This window comes from Neomonachus schauinslandi, chromosome 2 (genome assembly GCF_002201575.2).
Source record: "Neomonachus schauinslandi chromosome 2, ASM220157v2, whole genome shotgun sequence".
Lineage (NCBI taxonomy): Eukaryota > Metazoa > Chordata > Mammalia > Carnivora > Phocidae > Neomonachus > Neomonachus schauinslandi.
The window spans coordinates 111228026-111241277 of NC_058404.1; the positions used below are offsets into that span (position 1 = coordinate 111228026).

Sequence of the window (13252 nt, forward strand, 5' to 3'; positions counted from 1 at the left end):
GGTTCCCCCTCTTTTTCCCACAGCACAATGGCACTGGAATATAAATTACCGATGAAGATGAAATAATACTTCAAAGCCTGTAGGGCAGGGCAGTGCAGTGTTTACAAAGTATTTTCTAGGGCATGATGAGACATTAAAGATGATGGTAACCCATGGACTTGAGGGTGTTACTGAATAGTCTCAAACTAGCATGAGGTAGGATTTTAGGTCCCTATAGCCTGTGACCCCATGATATGCTTTGTTTCACAGGGCAGCTGCAGTTATCAACAGATGTTTCAGCAATAAATAATTGGTATCATCTCGGAAAAGACCCATCTACCTGGGGAGAGGGCATAATACCAAAAACACTGCCTAGCTATTACAGCCACATTAATCTCCCATCTCTCCAGATTTCTTGGGGAGCGTACTGCAGGTGTTTTTTCTGGGAGAGAGCGAACAAACTCTCTCAAGTCAGCAAGCTTTGTGTGGAGTGTAAAGGAGGCTGGCCCCTGCCATAAATTTCTGTCTGTGGCCACACACCAAAGGAGAAAAGATTGGGGGTGGGGGAGTAGGAGGGGGGCGCACAGGGAGGGAGGAAATGGGGGAGGCTGTGGAGAACAGAAAGCAAAGCATAAAACACATATAATTTTTCTTGATTAAGTTCAGCCCAAGAGAGTAACATTATAAATGACTCTTAATTTCACCAACTCAGGCACTCAGCAGAATTCTATGTTAACTTTGATCTGTTATTTCTGGAATTAAGTTTAATTAAATTAAACTTAACAGGGTTTACACTCTAAGTGTAATGCAAATTTTAAAAATAGAGGGGGAAGTTTTTATGGGAAGGATTCCTTTCAAGGCAAAGAAAACCATGGTAAGTTTAGGTTTGTGAAAAAATTGGAAGAAGAGATAAGTTGTCTGAAAAGACAAGGTCAGCAGGCTTTGACTAATTTTTTATGCAAGAACAGAGCTCATAATTAATTGATTATTAAAACATAGTCATCCAGCTTCAGTAGAGTATATATTGAAATCAATGGATAATGGAACAACAACAAATCATGGAATTCACTTGAGAAACTTTCGACAAGCTAAGATATCAAAAGTCTCGTGAGTTCACAGAGTGCTATAGTTCTCTGTATTTACAAAACAGAGTGGTTTAGTAATTGTGCACTTGGGGTCTGACACAATAGGAAAGCATCCTAACAGTCTTCGGGGGGTGTGGTTACTTAATTTATAGCTTGCTGGGGAAGCTAAAGAAAATGATGCTCAGAGTTCAAAAAGCTCCCAGGTTAAATACATCAGGGGCTGAAGAAGCCTAATGGACTGATTCTTAGAGCTGCCACCAGTGATCTTGTGAGCTGGACATAAACATCTTAAATTCCCAATGTCTATTTCCCCCAACTGTGACATCCCTGCAGTATAGAGAGGGAAAGTAGAAGGAATAATAAATGGACTCTTAAAACAGTCTAACAACTATGAGCAGCTTGTCTTCCAACTCACATTAACCCCCAAATGCAGCAAGACCAAATTTTCAAAATACCTTCTTCAGTTTTTCAGCAAAGTCACTATCAGCTTTGCATGCAGGGAGGGGGATCTGGTGGTTGTGGGATGGACCCAGAGGAGTAAAACCCTGGTTATGGTGATGTGCTGTGTCTCCCTCTCTCAGCCTATGTTTGAAATTCAGAGGAACTTTCTGAGCCCCAAAGGTCAAAGCAGGGGTCCCTCCTTCTGTGAAGCTATCCTGTTCTCACCTTCCTTGGAAGCCTTGAAAGTTCTATACCACTGGCGGCCGAATCACACAAGGCTTTCCAAGCAGGTAAAGCAACTATTGGCTTTTCAGGAACTGGTCCCAGTCTAAACAAGTTCCTGGAATCGATGGGGAGGAGATTGCTTTTATCATTGGTCTCCTGCAACCTTCACATTGGAGTCTCCTTTACCCCTGACCTTGCCCCTTCTCCCCTCACATCCCTGGTCAGGCTCTCTGACGTACCCCTCGCTCTTCATCCTATTCTCTCCTTTAGAACACTGGTTCTCAAACTCTAGCATGCACAAGAATCATCTGGAGGGCTTGTCTAATGCTCATTGCTAGACCCTTAGCCCCAGAGTTTTTGACTTGGTAAGACTAGGGTGGGGCCCAAGAATCTGAATATCCCACAAGTTTCCAGGTAATCTAGAGCTGCTGCTGTGAGGTCTCATTTTAAGCATCACTGCTGAAGAACTGCCCTGTTCAACAAAATAGTAGCCCTATCTACATGTGGTTATTTATATAGAAATCAATTTTTAAAAATTTAATAATACTAAGAAATTCAGTTCTTCAATCATACTTTCAAGTGCTGGAAAGCCACAGGTGGCCAGGGCCTAATGTATTGGGCAGCAGAGATATGGAAGATTTCCAACATTGCAGGAAGCTCTGCTGGACAACCTCCAACTTGCTTTAGGGTAAACAAGTCTCAGGGATTTTACCTGTGTTTTTGAGTTCTTTACTTGGGGCTTCTTGAGGGCGAATTGGCAGTGAGATGGAGGAAAGAGTAGCTTTACCACTCACTGGTCTGTTCCCCTGGGCACATTCACCTCCCTGCACCTTAATTTCCTCATCTGTAAAATGGGGATGATAATGGTAATAATCACTGGAAGGCCATTTTGAGAATTAAATGAGGTGATGCATGTGCAAGCGCTTTGTAAAATCCTACAGTGATACACAAATTATAGTTTTTATTCCATTCCACTTTTCCACCTATGCCAAGCCTGCTAATTTAAAATCCCTGGATCACCACTGCATTCTTTCCAAGTGTTCACTTTCCTTTGCCTGCAGCCCCCGGTCTACTTAACCCCAGTCTGTTTATTTTTGGGGGGGAGGGGTGTGGGAAAAGTGGGGGTTTTGTTATTCTATTAAGCCTCCAAAGATGCCATTATATGTATGTGGATCAGGGAATCTTTCCCAGATTTTTGTTTTGATAGGCAAAGACAATATCTATACATTTATTTGGGGATGACCCAAAAACACATTCTCATGTAAACTGATGAAATAAACTTTAAAAAAGGAGCATTTCAAAATAAAAATGTTATGAGACATGACAGAAAGAAAACTACTGCTTCTGGCCTACCAAGGATATAACAAATATTTCAGGATGACAGGTTTCTCACTAGACCCACTGACCACCCTTCTCCACTTTTACTTGACTTGGCTTTCCAACAGAAGGTCTTACAGGCAGGCGATGCTTTCTAAAAGCCATTTCCCCCACATTAGTCAATCTGGCAGAGCTGACCATAAGGGTAGGGGCTGTCTTATGCTTCAAAGAAATTTAATCTATTAGACCACTTAGAGGCTAAATGCCTTACTTGGGGGTGTCAGAGGAACAGGTGGTGGGGCTCTCCCTACCAGTAACTGCTGCAACCCGGCGCCAATCACATCCTGCAGGTTTGTTTTGTCCTCTGGGCCCACGGCTTGTTTGTACTGCCACTTTTCAGGCACGAAGGGCCACTTCATTTCCTTTGCCTCCTGGATCAGGGTCCTTAACTCACTGGGGAGTGAAGCTGAAAAGGTCAGAGTTCAGGTAAGGAAATTGCAGTCAAAGAAAAGGCTGTTGAGTTACCAATGTTATGATGAAGCACCTCAGTGGCGGCAAAAAAACATTTTTCCTACGTCTTGCTGGCCGGTCTAAAGCTGGTGGTTCTGACTCAAAGAATAATAGCGCAAAGCTATCTGTCAGGGGTGGCCCTGGTCTACTTTGCCCTTCAGGTAAATTGGGGTAGTCAGGCATTAAGAAAGGTTTTTAGCAGGAAGTAAAGCACTTCAGTGACTATCTCTGCATGAAGAATCAGAGAAAGGAATGAAGGAAATATTATTTTCCCTGTAAAATGAGAAAGGGACTGAGACAGAATGACATCTGGGACTTGTGGTAGCTGGGTAAGGCAGAGAGCCAATTTGTACAACCTCTTTTTAGTTCTCCAAGACCTCACCTCACTTCATTGCATACTTTCACTACAGACTACATTTGAATATAGGTGATTAATACAAAAAACCCAAACGAAGTTTGAAATGGTACCACTTTATTGTGAAATGGCCCTGTTTCATGTTAGTAGATACGTTCAATCTCTTCCTGGGCACCACACCTAATTACGGAGGTCCACGATCTCCTATCCAAACGTGGAAAACCCAAAAAGCTCGGGAAACTAGAATATTTTTTCTTAAGTTTGGCACCCTAACCAGACTTGAATTGACTAGAGGCACTTTATCGCTTGTTTATCTTATTTAGTGAGATTAGCCAAAGTTTTGTTGCAAAAATTTTAATGTTTGACTCTAGATGCTGCCCCAGCTTCTGCTGGAGTATGAATGTATTGGATGGTCCCTGCACCATACTACCTTCCTAACATTTGAAAAATTCTGAATGCTGAAGCACATGTGAAGCCCCAGCATTGAGGATTATGGACTTGATTACATGACTGCCAGTTATAAAGCTCTAGGTGCTTGTCTTGCAGACATTTCATACTCAAAAGTATCTGAAGCTGGGGGTGCCTGGGTGGCTCAGATGGTTAAGCATCTGTCTTCGACCTCAGGTCGTGATCTCCATCCAGGTCCTGGGATCAGACCCCACATCGGGCTCCCTGCTCAGTGGGGTGTCTGCTTTTCTCTCTCCCTCGCCTCTCCCCTCTGCGTGTGCTCTCTCTCTCTCTCAAATGAATAATGAATAAATAAAATCTTTAAAAAAAAGTATCTAAAGCTGAACTCACCATCTTTTTTCTAAATCTGTTTCTCTATTCTTTATTTTGATGCATGCTACCACCATTCACTGAGTCACCCAAGTACAAAACCTAGAAGTCAGTCTAGACTTTTTGCTCTTTCTTCCCCGTCAACCTAACTGGTTATCAAATTCTGTAGATCCTAAAATCCATTTCTTCCTTTTCATTATCAGTAACTCTTGTCTGAACCACTGTTTCCTACCTTGCCCCATCCACTCCAACTTCCACACTGTTGATCCCCATCTTGCTAAAACACAAGGTAGACCAGGCCATTGCCCTGAATAAAATTCTTTAATGGTTTTGTATCTCCTGTCCTCACTTTTGCATTGCCCTACCTCAGTCCTTTCATGATCAAGCTCAGGCTCACTGGCTTCAATGCAAACATGACTACTTCTCATCAGCCTGCCATGACCACCCCGTGGAATTAAAATGTGCCTCCTGAGTGCTCCCAAACCCCAAAATGCATGGCCTTTCAGTGTTCATCCCACTGCTCTGTCATCACACTTTCCTCTCATTTTACTGTGAGCTCCCCGAAGACAGACATCATGTCTTACCACTGTTGCAAATCACACCATGATGGTTAAAAGAAGGATTAGTCTTATATCTACATGAAACATGCTAAACAGGACAAAAGAGATATGACAGAGAGAGTAAAAAACAAAAAGAAGAGGAGGAAGAAAACCTAACTCTGCCCTAGTCCACGATGCCCTTCTGTGTCCTTGCCACCAACTGCGCAAATGTAGGGAAGACTGCTAATGGGGAAACATTGCTTGGCACTGAGGAGATATCAAATGGGCCACACCAGTGAGTAATCCTTACCGACTACTGAGGATGATTTATAAATATCACTCCAAATCATTGCTCTCTGATTCAGCAACCCAGAACTACTGAGCACCGACTGTGCGATAGCACTCCTCCAAAGGAAGGAGAGCCCTGGCATTAGGGACCTACGTGGTCATAATCTGCTAGGAAGCCTGGCCCTCTGACGGTCAAAAGTGTTCCAATATATTTATGTAGAGAAAATTTCTCTCTCTCTTTTTTTAAGATTGTATTTATTTATTTGAAAGAGAGAAGGGGCAGAGGGAGAGGGAGAAAGAATCTGAAGCAGACTCCACACTGAGCGCAGAGGCCGACGCAGGGCTTGATCTCATGACTCTGTGATCACGATCTGAGCTGAAACCAAGAGTCGGCTGCTTAACCGACTGAGCCACCCAGGTGCCCCTAAAGAAAGTTTCTTAAATGATATTTGTAAATAGTCAGGAATAGGAGGACTCTTAAGTCTTGTTCACTTAGGACAGTCCTATGTGTTCCTAGTGGACTTCTTTATATTGCTCCTTCTCGCTCTCAAGTGTCCCATTTGATTGAAAAATTATTTGGACATTCTGTCCATGAGTATCAAGCTCAGGAGTCAAATGAATAGTCAAATGACAACAGGAATCTGATATCTAGATTCAAAGAGTTTTACCCTACATTGGCACGAAATAGTTTAAATATTTTCAATTTTTTTCATGATGACAGAGAAAATCTGTTCTACACAACTCATTTTTGCCTTCCTCATTCCACCCTCTCCCTGCGGATCATGCCAGAGCATGGAGAGTCCAGTGTGGCATACCGAAATAAGTGATGCCTCTGAAATACATTTTAAAAATGTATCTGTGTTTAGATTTTGGTTCCTTCTCTATTTCTGAGGAAGTTGCTAAGGGCAGTCTCCCATGCTGACAAGGACAATTTCTGAGTGAAGAGGTTAGGATTGAGAGGAGGAAGGGAAAAAATAAAATCACAGTGATCATGTTCAAGTCCTCTGACTTGTCCTGTCACCATAGGTGACCCTGTACTAATGTCTTTCCCTTGGAGTACACACGAGCGACAACTTTGGTGACAGCACAACCCGCCCACCAGTATTACACAGAAACCACCTGCTAAGGGAAGAACTCCGTGCTCAGACTGAACTCAGTTGTACTGATGGCGCGTGGGGTGGACCCTGTAGCTTGCCTCCATGGGGATGGATTAATGCTGAGATTGTCAATGGCTCAGCGTAGATTTCCTCCCCCCATTGGCTCACCAGATTCAGCCAAGCCCATCAGTCAGCCCCTGACGGAGCAATACCCTCTTCTGCCTCTCTGATCACTTCCTTCCCCAAGCAGCTTACCTGAAGGGCCGTTGCTAATTGAGTGATTTTGTGGCCCTGATGTGCCTTATCTGGAACTAAACTGATTATTTCTCCTATTCTGTGGCACTTGGGAAGAAAAAGAAGAAAATGCTACCCAACTGGGCGCTCTGAGTTTTCATGAGGGAGAACACAAAGCTTAAAGGAATTTGGGCTGAGTAGACAAAGGATGCCATGTAGTAAAAGGACAAGAGGAGAAACTTCAGTAGATAGAACACAACACACTGCCCCTGGGGAGAACTGCAGCACGTTCTGGAGGTGCCAAGTACCTGCCGCTCCCTGACAAGGGGCTAACACCTGTCAGTGTGTGCTCAGGCTGATGGGCACATATAACTAGCAAGCAAAAGCACACAGCAGTGTATCTGGTTAGTAAATAAGGAAATCACATAAACTGAGGTGTTGTGAAACAATGGGACATAGGGCATTTTATCTTGAAATGTGCATAAATGACAGATTAGAAAAATTTAAGACCTTTATAGGTACCTAAAAGTGCCTCTGTAAAAAATGTGTGTGCCTATATACAAGAATGTGGGGGGAAAGGCTTCTCCAGAACCTTTCCCCATTACATAATCATCAACAACAAAAGAGATGGGGAGTGTGCATTTTATGTGATCATCTTATTTCTGCAAGGAATAGCAAATCACTAAAAATACAAAGAAAAATATTAAAAGCACATAAAAGGGACACACTTATAGAAATGGAGGAACATTTATTCAAATGCTATAAAGAAATCTAAGGAAAGAAGGTTCTCTCTTCAAAACTGGCTATGGGGGAGATAAGAAATACTTCAACTTTCCAGACTTTGTGATCAAAACTTCCCAAACAATGACCTATCTAAAACTGTGAATGGCATAAACTATGAAATGAGCAAAAGGTCAATTCAATTCTGATAATGTTGCAATCAGTATTTATCAGTGTGAGAGGATTTATTTTACAAACAGCATGTGAATACAGCATGAGAAATGTATCGATAATCAAAAAAAGAGAGATTGGACCAATGAAATGGCATATTTATGGAAACCATAGAAGCCTATGGAAACCGATGAGGCACAAAAGCCTCGTTTGAAAAAAAAGTATGTGCCACTATTCAGAAGTTGCTTCAATTTTTTAATAATTGAAATTTACGTGCACCGGCAGACTTGCACCCTTTGTTCTTCTTGAACTAAACTGTTTTCTTGTGGCCTCATGTTTACTGAAGCCTAAAATTAGAACTGACAGCAATTCACTGCAACAAAGTGGGTTTCCTCCCCTGCCCGTCCGCCTGCAGCCCATGTCCCATTCATGCCCTAGAAATCCACTCATCTCTCGGTGGTCATCTGCCAAGAGAAGAAAAATAGGGCAGAGATGAAAACATGTCGTTCAGGCAGGGGAGTTGAGGGCGAACCTGCTGGCTTCTCCCTCCCCCCAGTGCCTCCCATCAGGACCTCACCTCTGCACTGCTGGTCCTCGCTCTTGTCCTCCTTCGACACATCTGACGCCTCCAACAAGAGCTGGTCCAGCACTTGCTTGCACTCTTGCAGTAGTGTAGCTACAGCTTTTTGATTATTCATGATGATCACTCTTCCTCAATGATGAGTCAAGTGTCCCTGGGTCTATGGTGATCAATTACGCAGAAGACATCGATTCTCAATAAAAGAGCCCCTTCAAGGCGGAGGTACCTGGTGAACAAAAGCGGGAGAAAGATGATTAACTGAAGCATCATCAATTATCTGTAAGGCTCAAGCAGGGAGGGATAATAGGGCAAACACATGAAAATACATGACAGCCCCGGAGGACTTTATTAGGGGAGTGTGTGAAATTACTGCAGGGCCTGGTCTAGATGGGCAGCACCTCGAAGGCATCAGAGAGCAGAAGGGAGAGGCTCCTGGTGCAGACCTTGGTTACCCGCAGTGATGTCAGCGGAATCCCACGAAGCCAAATGAAATGAACATACCCTATGATTTATGTATCTTCTGCATACTTCACATCAGTACCTCTGGATCCCAGTGGCACCACATTTTTCTGTCTCTCTGGAAGTCCACAGGAAGCATCTGGCTAACAGTTCCGATATTCAGTTATAAGCACATGGTGATATGAAGTTTACCATTCTCATAACCTGCTACTGATTTCCCCTGTGAAGTATTCTTCATGGTATTTAGCATCGTATAATTTGGACCAAGATAGGCAATGACAGATGCCAAATTTAAAGCTCTTCACAACCAGGCACCTTGCCAAATAAAATAGAGAAATGATATCTCAGAAAACCCAATTTCCTAGATCTATCATATGGATGAATTTATCATATGGATGGATGAATCTACTTACATTGCTATTTAACATGTACAGTAGAGAGATTACATATGTAAATATGAATATACTGTAATGATCTATGACAGTCAAGGTAATTTCAAGAACAAAATAAATTACTGACAGTACAAAAATGCCTGGCAAATAAATACCAGAAAGTTACTAGATTAACAAATCTTTTTGTCTGTCTTCCCTTTATTAAAGAATGTACATTGTAAACAAAACGAACTTCCTTTTGTTTTGTTTACAGTGAACAAATGAAACAAAGAAACTCTTACTGAGTTTGCCAGGATAGATTGTGGAGTTGCCCTCTGGTTTAGACACTCTTATAGGGCACATAGTATTTTATTGCCAAAGCAAGAGAGTCTGAAAGGGAGGAAAGCAACAGATAAATGGATGGCTCCTGTCCTTTGTCTCCCAGCTTATACTCGCAATGAGGTAATCATTGAAAATATTAAAGCAGTGAATTACTGTGTAGGTGTTGGGATAAAAAAGCCTCACTCTGAGAAGCTAGGTTTGAATTTTAAATAGCAAGAAAATATTTTTTATATCTTTTTTTTTTCTATTCTAAGACTTAACAGGGACACAGAATGAAAGATGAGCTAATTGTGTAACCTACACTTTTCATTTTTCATTCTAACCTGACTGGTATAGTCCATATGCTTTGGATTTTAAAACATACACACATTCTTTACACAGATAAACTGCCAAAGCTAAGTTTTCGGATGTTACAGGCTTGTTTCTTTAAAATAATTGTGTATTGTTGGTGAAGAACACAAGTAGAGTACTTGGATACAAAATTCTTGTTACTTGAAAGAGTATTCATGAAAGTGAGATTGTGAGGAATTAGTTACTGGAAGCATTTAAGCATATCTATAAATTAAATCGCTCTTCAGTTTAATATGTTTCAGAAAGTATTCCTGCATGGTTTGGATTGTTGGACTAAATGGTTTTCAATGTCCCTTTTTTAGCTCAAGTGTTTTTAAGTCAATGTTGTATAGTAAGAGCTGGCCATTAGCTTGCCTTTCTACGAAAGGAAGTAAGAAATAAGGGCTGGTCAGAGAGCTAATTAGTGGACCAGCGTGAGCAAGAGGCCATGTAGCAATGGCATTCCATTCCCAGCATTCCTGAAAAAAGGGAGATGTAGCTAGAATGGGAGCTTGGTATGGAGATTGAGAAATGCAGCTGATGATTGAGACAGTTAACAAACATTGCCTGAAATTAGCTATGCGTGAATAAGACACATTCACTTTTCTTCAAATAAAAGCAAGTAAGGGATTCTCTTTGCTAGGGTGTTTTTAAGGACTTCATGTAGAAGGAGGGGTATAATAAGAAAATACGAAGAGTTCATGCACAGAGAAATAAAAATGTACTGTAATAGAATTTTAATAGCACATCACCCCTTTGTCTAAAGGCTTATAGTAATATTTTATTGGTGCCATATCATCCTCTTAAGGTAGAAAGTAACCAATTGAAATAAATTTTAATTGCTCTGTTTCTGTAAATGTTTAAACAGAAATAGCATGTAATAATGAAAAGCGGACTTGGATATAAGAAAACTGTTACACATAATAGTGTTCAACGGATATTTATGACTAGTTCTACTTCATTCTCTATCATTAACTATTTGTGAGACCTCTGAGATTCACTTTTGAGACTCATTTTTCTTATCTGTATTTTATGGGGGTTAAGTGGGAACAATTGCCAATATCTTTCCAGGTCTTAAATTACATACTCAACAGCTTGTCTGTTGCTGAAGAATATCTGATACTTATTTACTGAATAATTCCTGGCTCTTTTGAGAACACTTAAGTATATTATTTTTATGTATACTTTTCTCTGTGGTTTAGAAAGGTTGGCTTGAATCTTAGAGGTTGATTACTAAATAAATATAACTCTGCTTTTGTTCCCTCACTTGTAACCCCAATGCCTAATGCACAGGATCATAAATCTCTTCCTTTTGTCTAAGTGCTGTGAAAGAGAGATAAGCTACGTGGTTCTGTGAGGACAAACAACACGACTTGACCTAATAATTTGGGTAAAACGAGAGCGGGTGAATGGGGGATTCCCTGAGGATGTGATGCTGGAATTAAACTCTGTAAGAAGAACAGGGCTTAATGAAGTTAAAATGGTGAGGAATGGACCTAATGTAGAAAGAAATATAGAGGAAATGAAAGAAGGCCAAATTAGTTGAACTAGGGATAAAAGGAGAAAGTTGATATGAGGTGAGTTTGGAGAGCTAAGTAGGGGCTGTTCAGGGCTCTGTATGGCAGGTGAGGAATTTTGTGTTTACCCTAAGAGTCATAGGAAATTACTGGTAGCAGGAGGAACATGACCCCAGATTTGCATCTGGAAAAAGTTCATTCTGTTGTGGCTGTAGTGTGCACTGGGGGCAGAGAGGAAGAAGGTGATTGCAGGTAGATCAGTTGGGCATTTATTGCAACAATCTAGGTGAAAAATATCATCAATTTGGACCAGAGTCATAGAGATATAGAAAATTGGACAAATTTGGGGGCTGTTTAGAGAATAAATGCAGTGTTGCTATTGGATGGATATGAAATGTCTTAAAAATGAGTCCCAAGTTTCTCCTTCACCATAGCTCAAAGTTGAATGGACAAGACATAAATACATCTTAGATTTTGTATTTCTAGCAATAAAGATAGTAGAAAGATAAATCCTACTGTCAAGAATAATTTTGATTTTATTGGGATGAATTTGTATTTAACCAAGAAAGTATTTCTAAAAAAAAAAAAAAAAAAGAGATTTTTGAGATAATTAATGTTCAGTACTTGTGACTTCCAAAAATGTACTGAAGATATTCTTTATACTTTTTGAAAGTTATAGCATTTTCTCTTTTCCCTGTAGAATTCAGGAGAGACAATAGGAAGAAAATACTGTAACATGAGAAACACTTTGGAATCCAACCATCTGTCCAGACTTGTATGGTTCATTGTTAAGCATAACAGAGGCTGGAGCCTAGGAAATTTTCCTTCAGGCAACAGTCCTGCTGGAAATTTTGGTCAGCTTCTTTATAAAAGAATCATTTTCAATTTCAACACGTATCAATTTTTGCTCCCTGAACTGTGGCATTCTGTGAACTGTACCTATTTCTAAATTGAATCATGTTAGTTCCTATAGTTTTTGCAATGTATGGATTATTTTTTCTATTTTGACATCCCCCTATATATTTTTCTCTAAAAATTAAATAGAAAGAGGCCAGCAAAAGCAATAGAACATACAAACAGATACCTCTAGAATAACACTAGATACCCAACAAAGTTAGAATCTAAGACACACATGCATACACATAGCCAAATGGTCATGTGTTCATACATTCCATGTTTGCTTTTGATACATGTATACTTTATTTCTATCGGTGACCTAGACTTTAACTGAGTGGCTGAGTTATAACTGACAAATCAGCCATCATTAAAAGTAAGCAAATCAGTGGATTATTCAAAGCCCTATTTCTTTTGGCATTTGTGAGTCTTTTTCTTTGGACAATTAGTGCCAAGGAAATGGGGGTAAATCAGGGAAAATAAAAGAATTACAAACGTATTCCATGGTCTCCTGGCCATCTTTGTAATAATCCACTGGCCAATAAGATATAGGCCATCTCTTCTACTTCTTTATGCTTCCCTACATCTTATGTAGAAGAGATGGCCTATACTGCCAAGTAGTTTATAATATAAGAATATAAGAATAAGACATAAATACATTTAAAATGAACTACACAAGGCATACTAAACATGATTATAGTCCAAAAGCTCAGTTTAAAATATCTTTGCTGGAATTCAGTTAATGATTGGTTAGATTCATAAGCAAAGTCACAGAGCTCATTTAATTCATATGTACATGAATAACTATGCTAAATATACTTTTATATCTACATTCAAAATCATTTATCATATTATTTCTATGAGAAAATGTATTCTGGTCTCCAACATACAACAACAAGAATGCATTTCTCCAGTCTGTCACTAGCAATGACAACCCAGCTTTTCCCACCTTTTCACCCTCCCCTGAGCAACCGCCACACAGAAACTCTGACCACAGTGCCTCTGGTACTAGCTGGTGCAA

At 40.4% G+C, this 13252-nt stretch overlaps 1 protein-coding gene across 1 annotated transcript in view; it reads right to left on the minus strand.

Annotated features, from left to right (window-relative positions):
* Positions 1-8443, minus strand: part of ALPK1 (alpha kinase 1) — a 59241-nt gene extending 50798 nt beyond the window's left edge. The window contains exons 1-2 of the mRNA XM_021684477.1: positions 8316-8443; positions 3359-3513 (exon numbers count right to left, since the gene is read on the minus strand). Of these exons, the coding sequence (XP_021540152.1) occupies positions 3359-3513; positions 8316-8436 (276 nt within the window). The 5' untranslated portion in view covers positions 8437-8443. The remainder of the gene's footprint in view (positions 1-3358; positions 3514-8315) is intronic.
* Positions 8444-13252: the final 4809 nt, after the last annotated feature.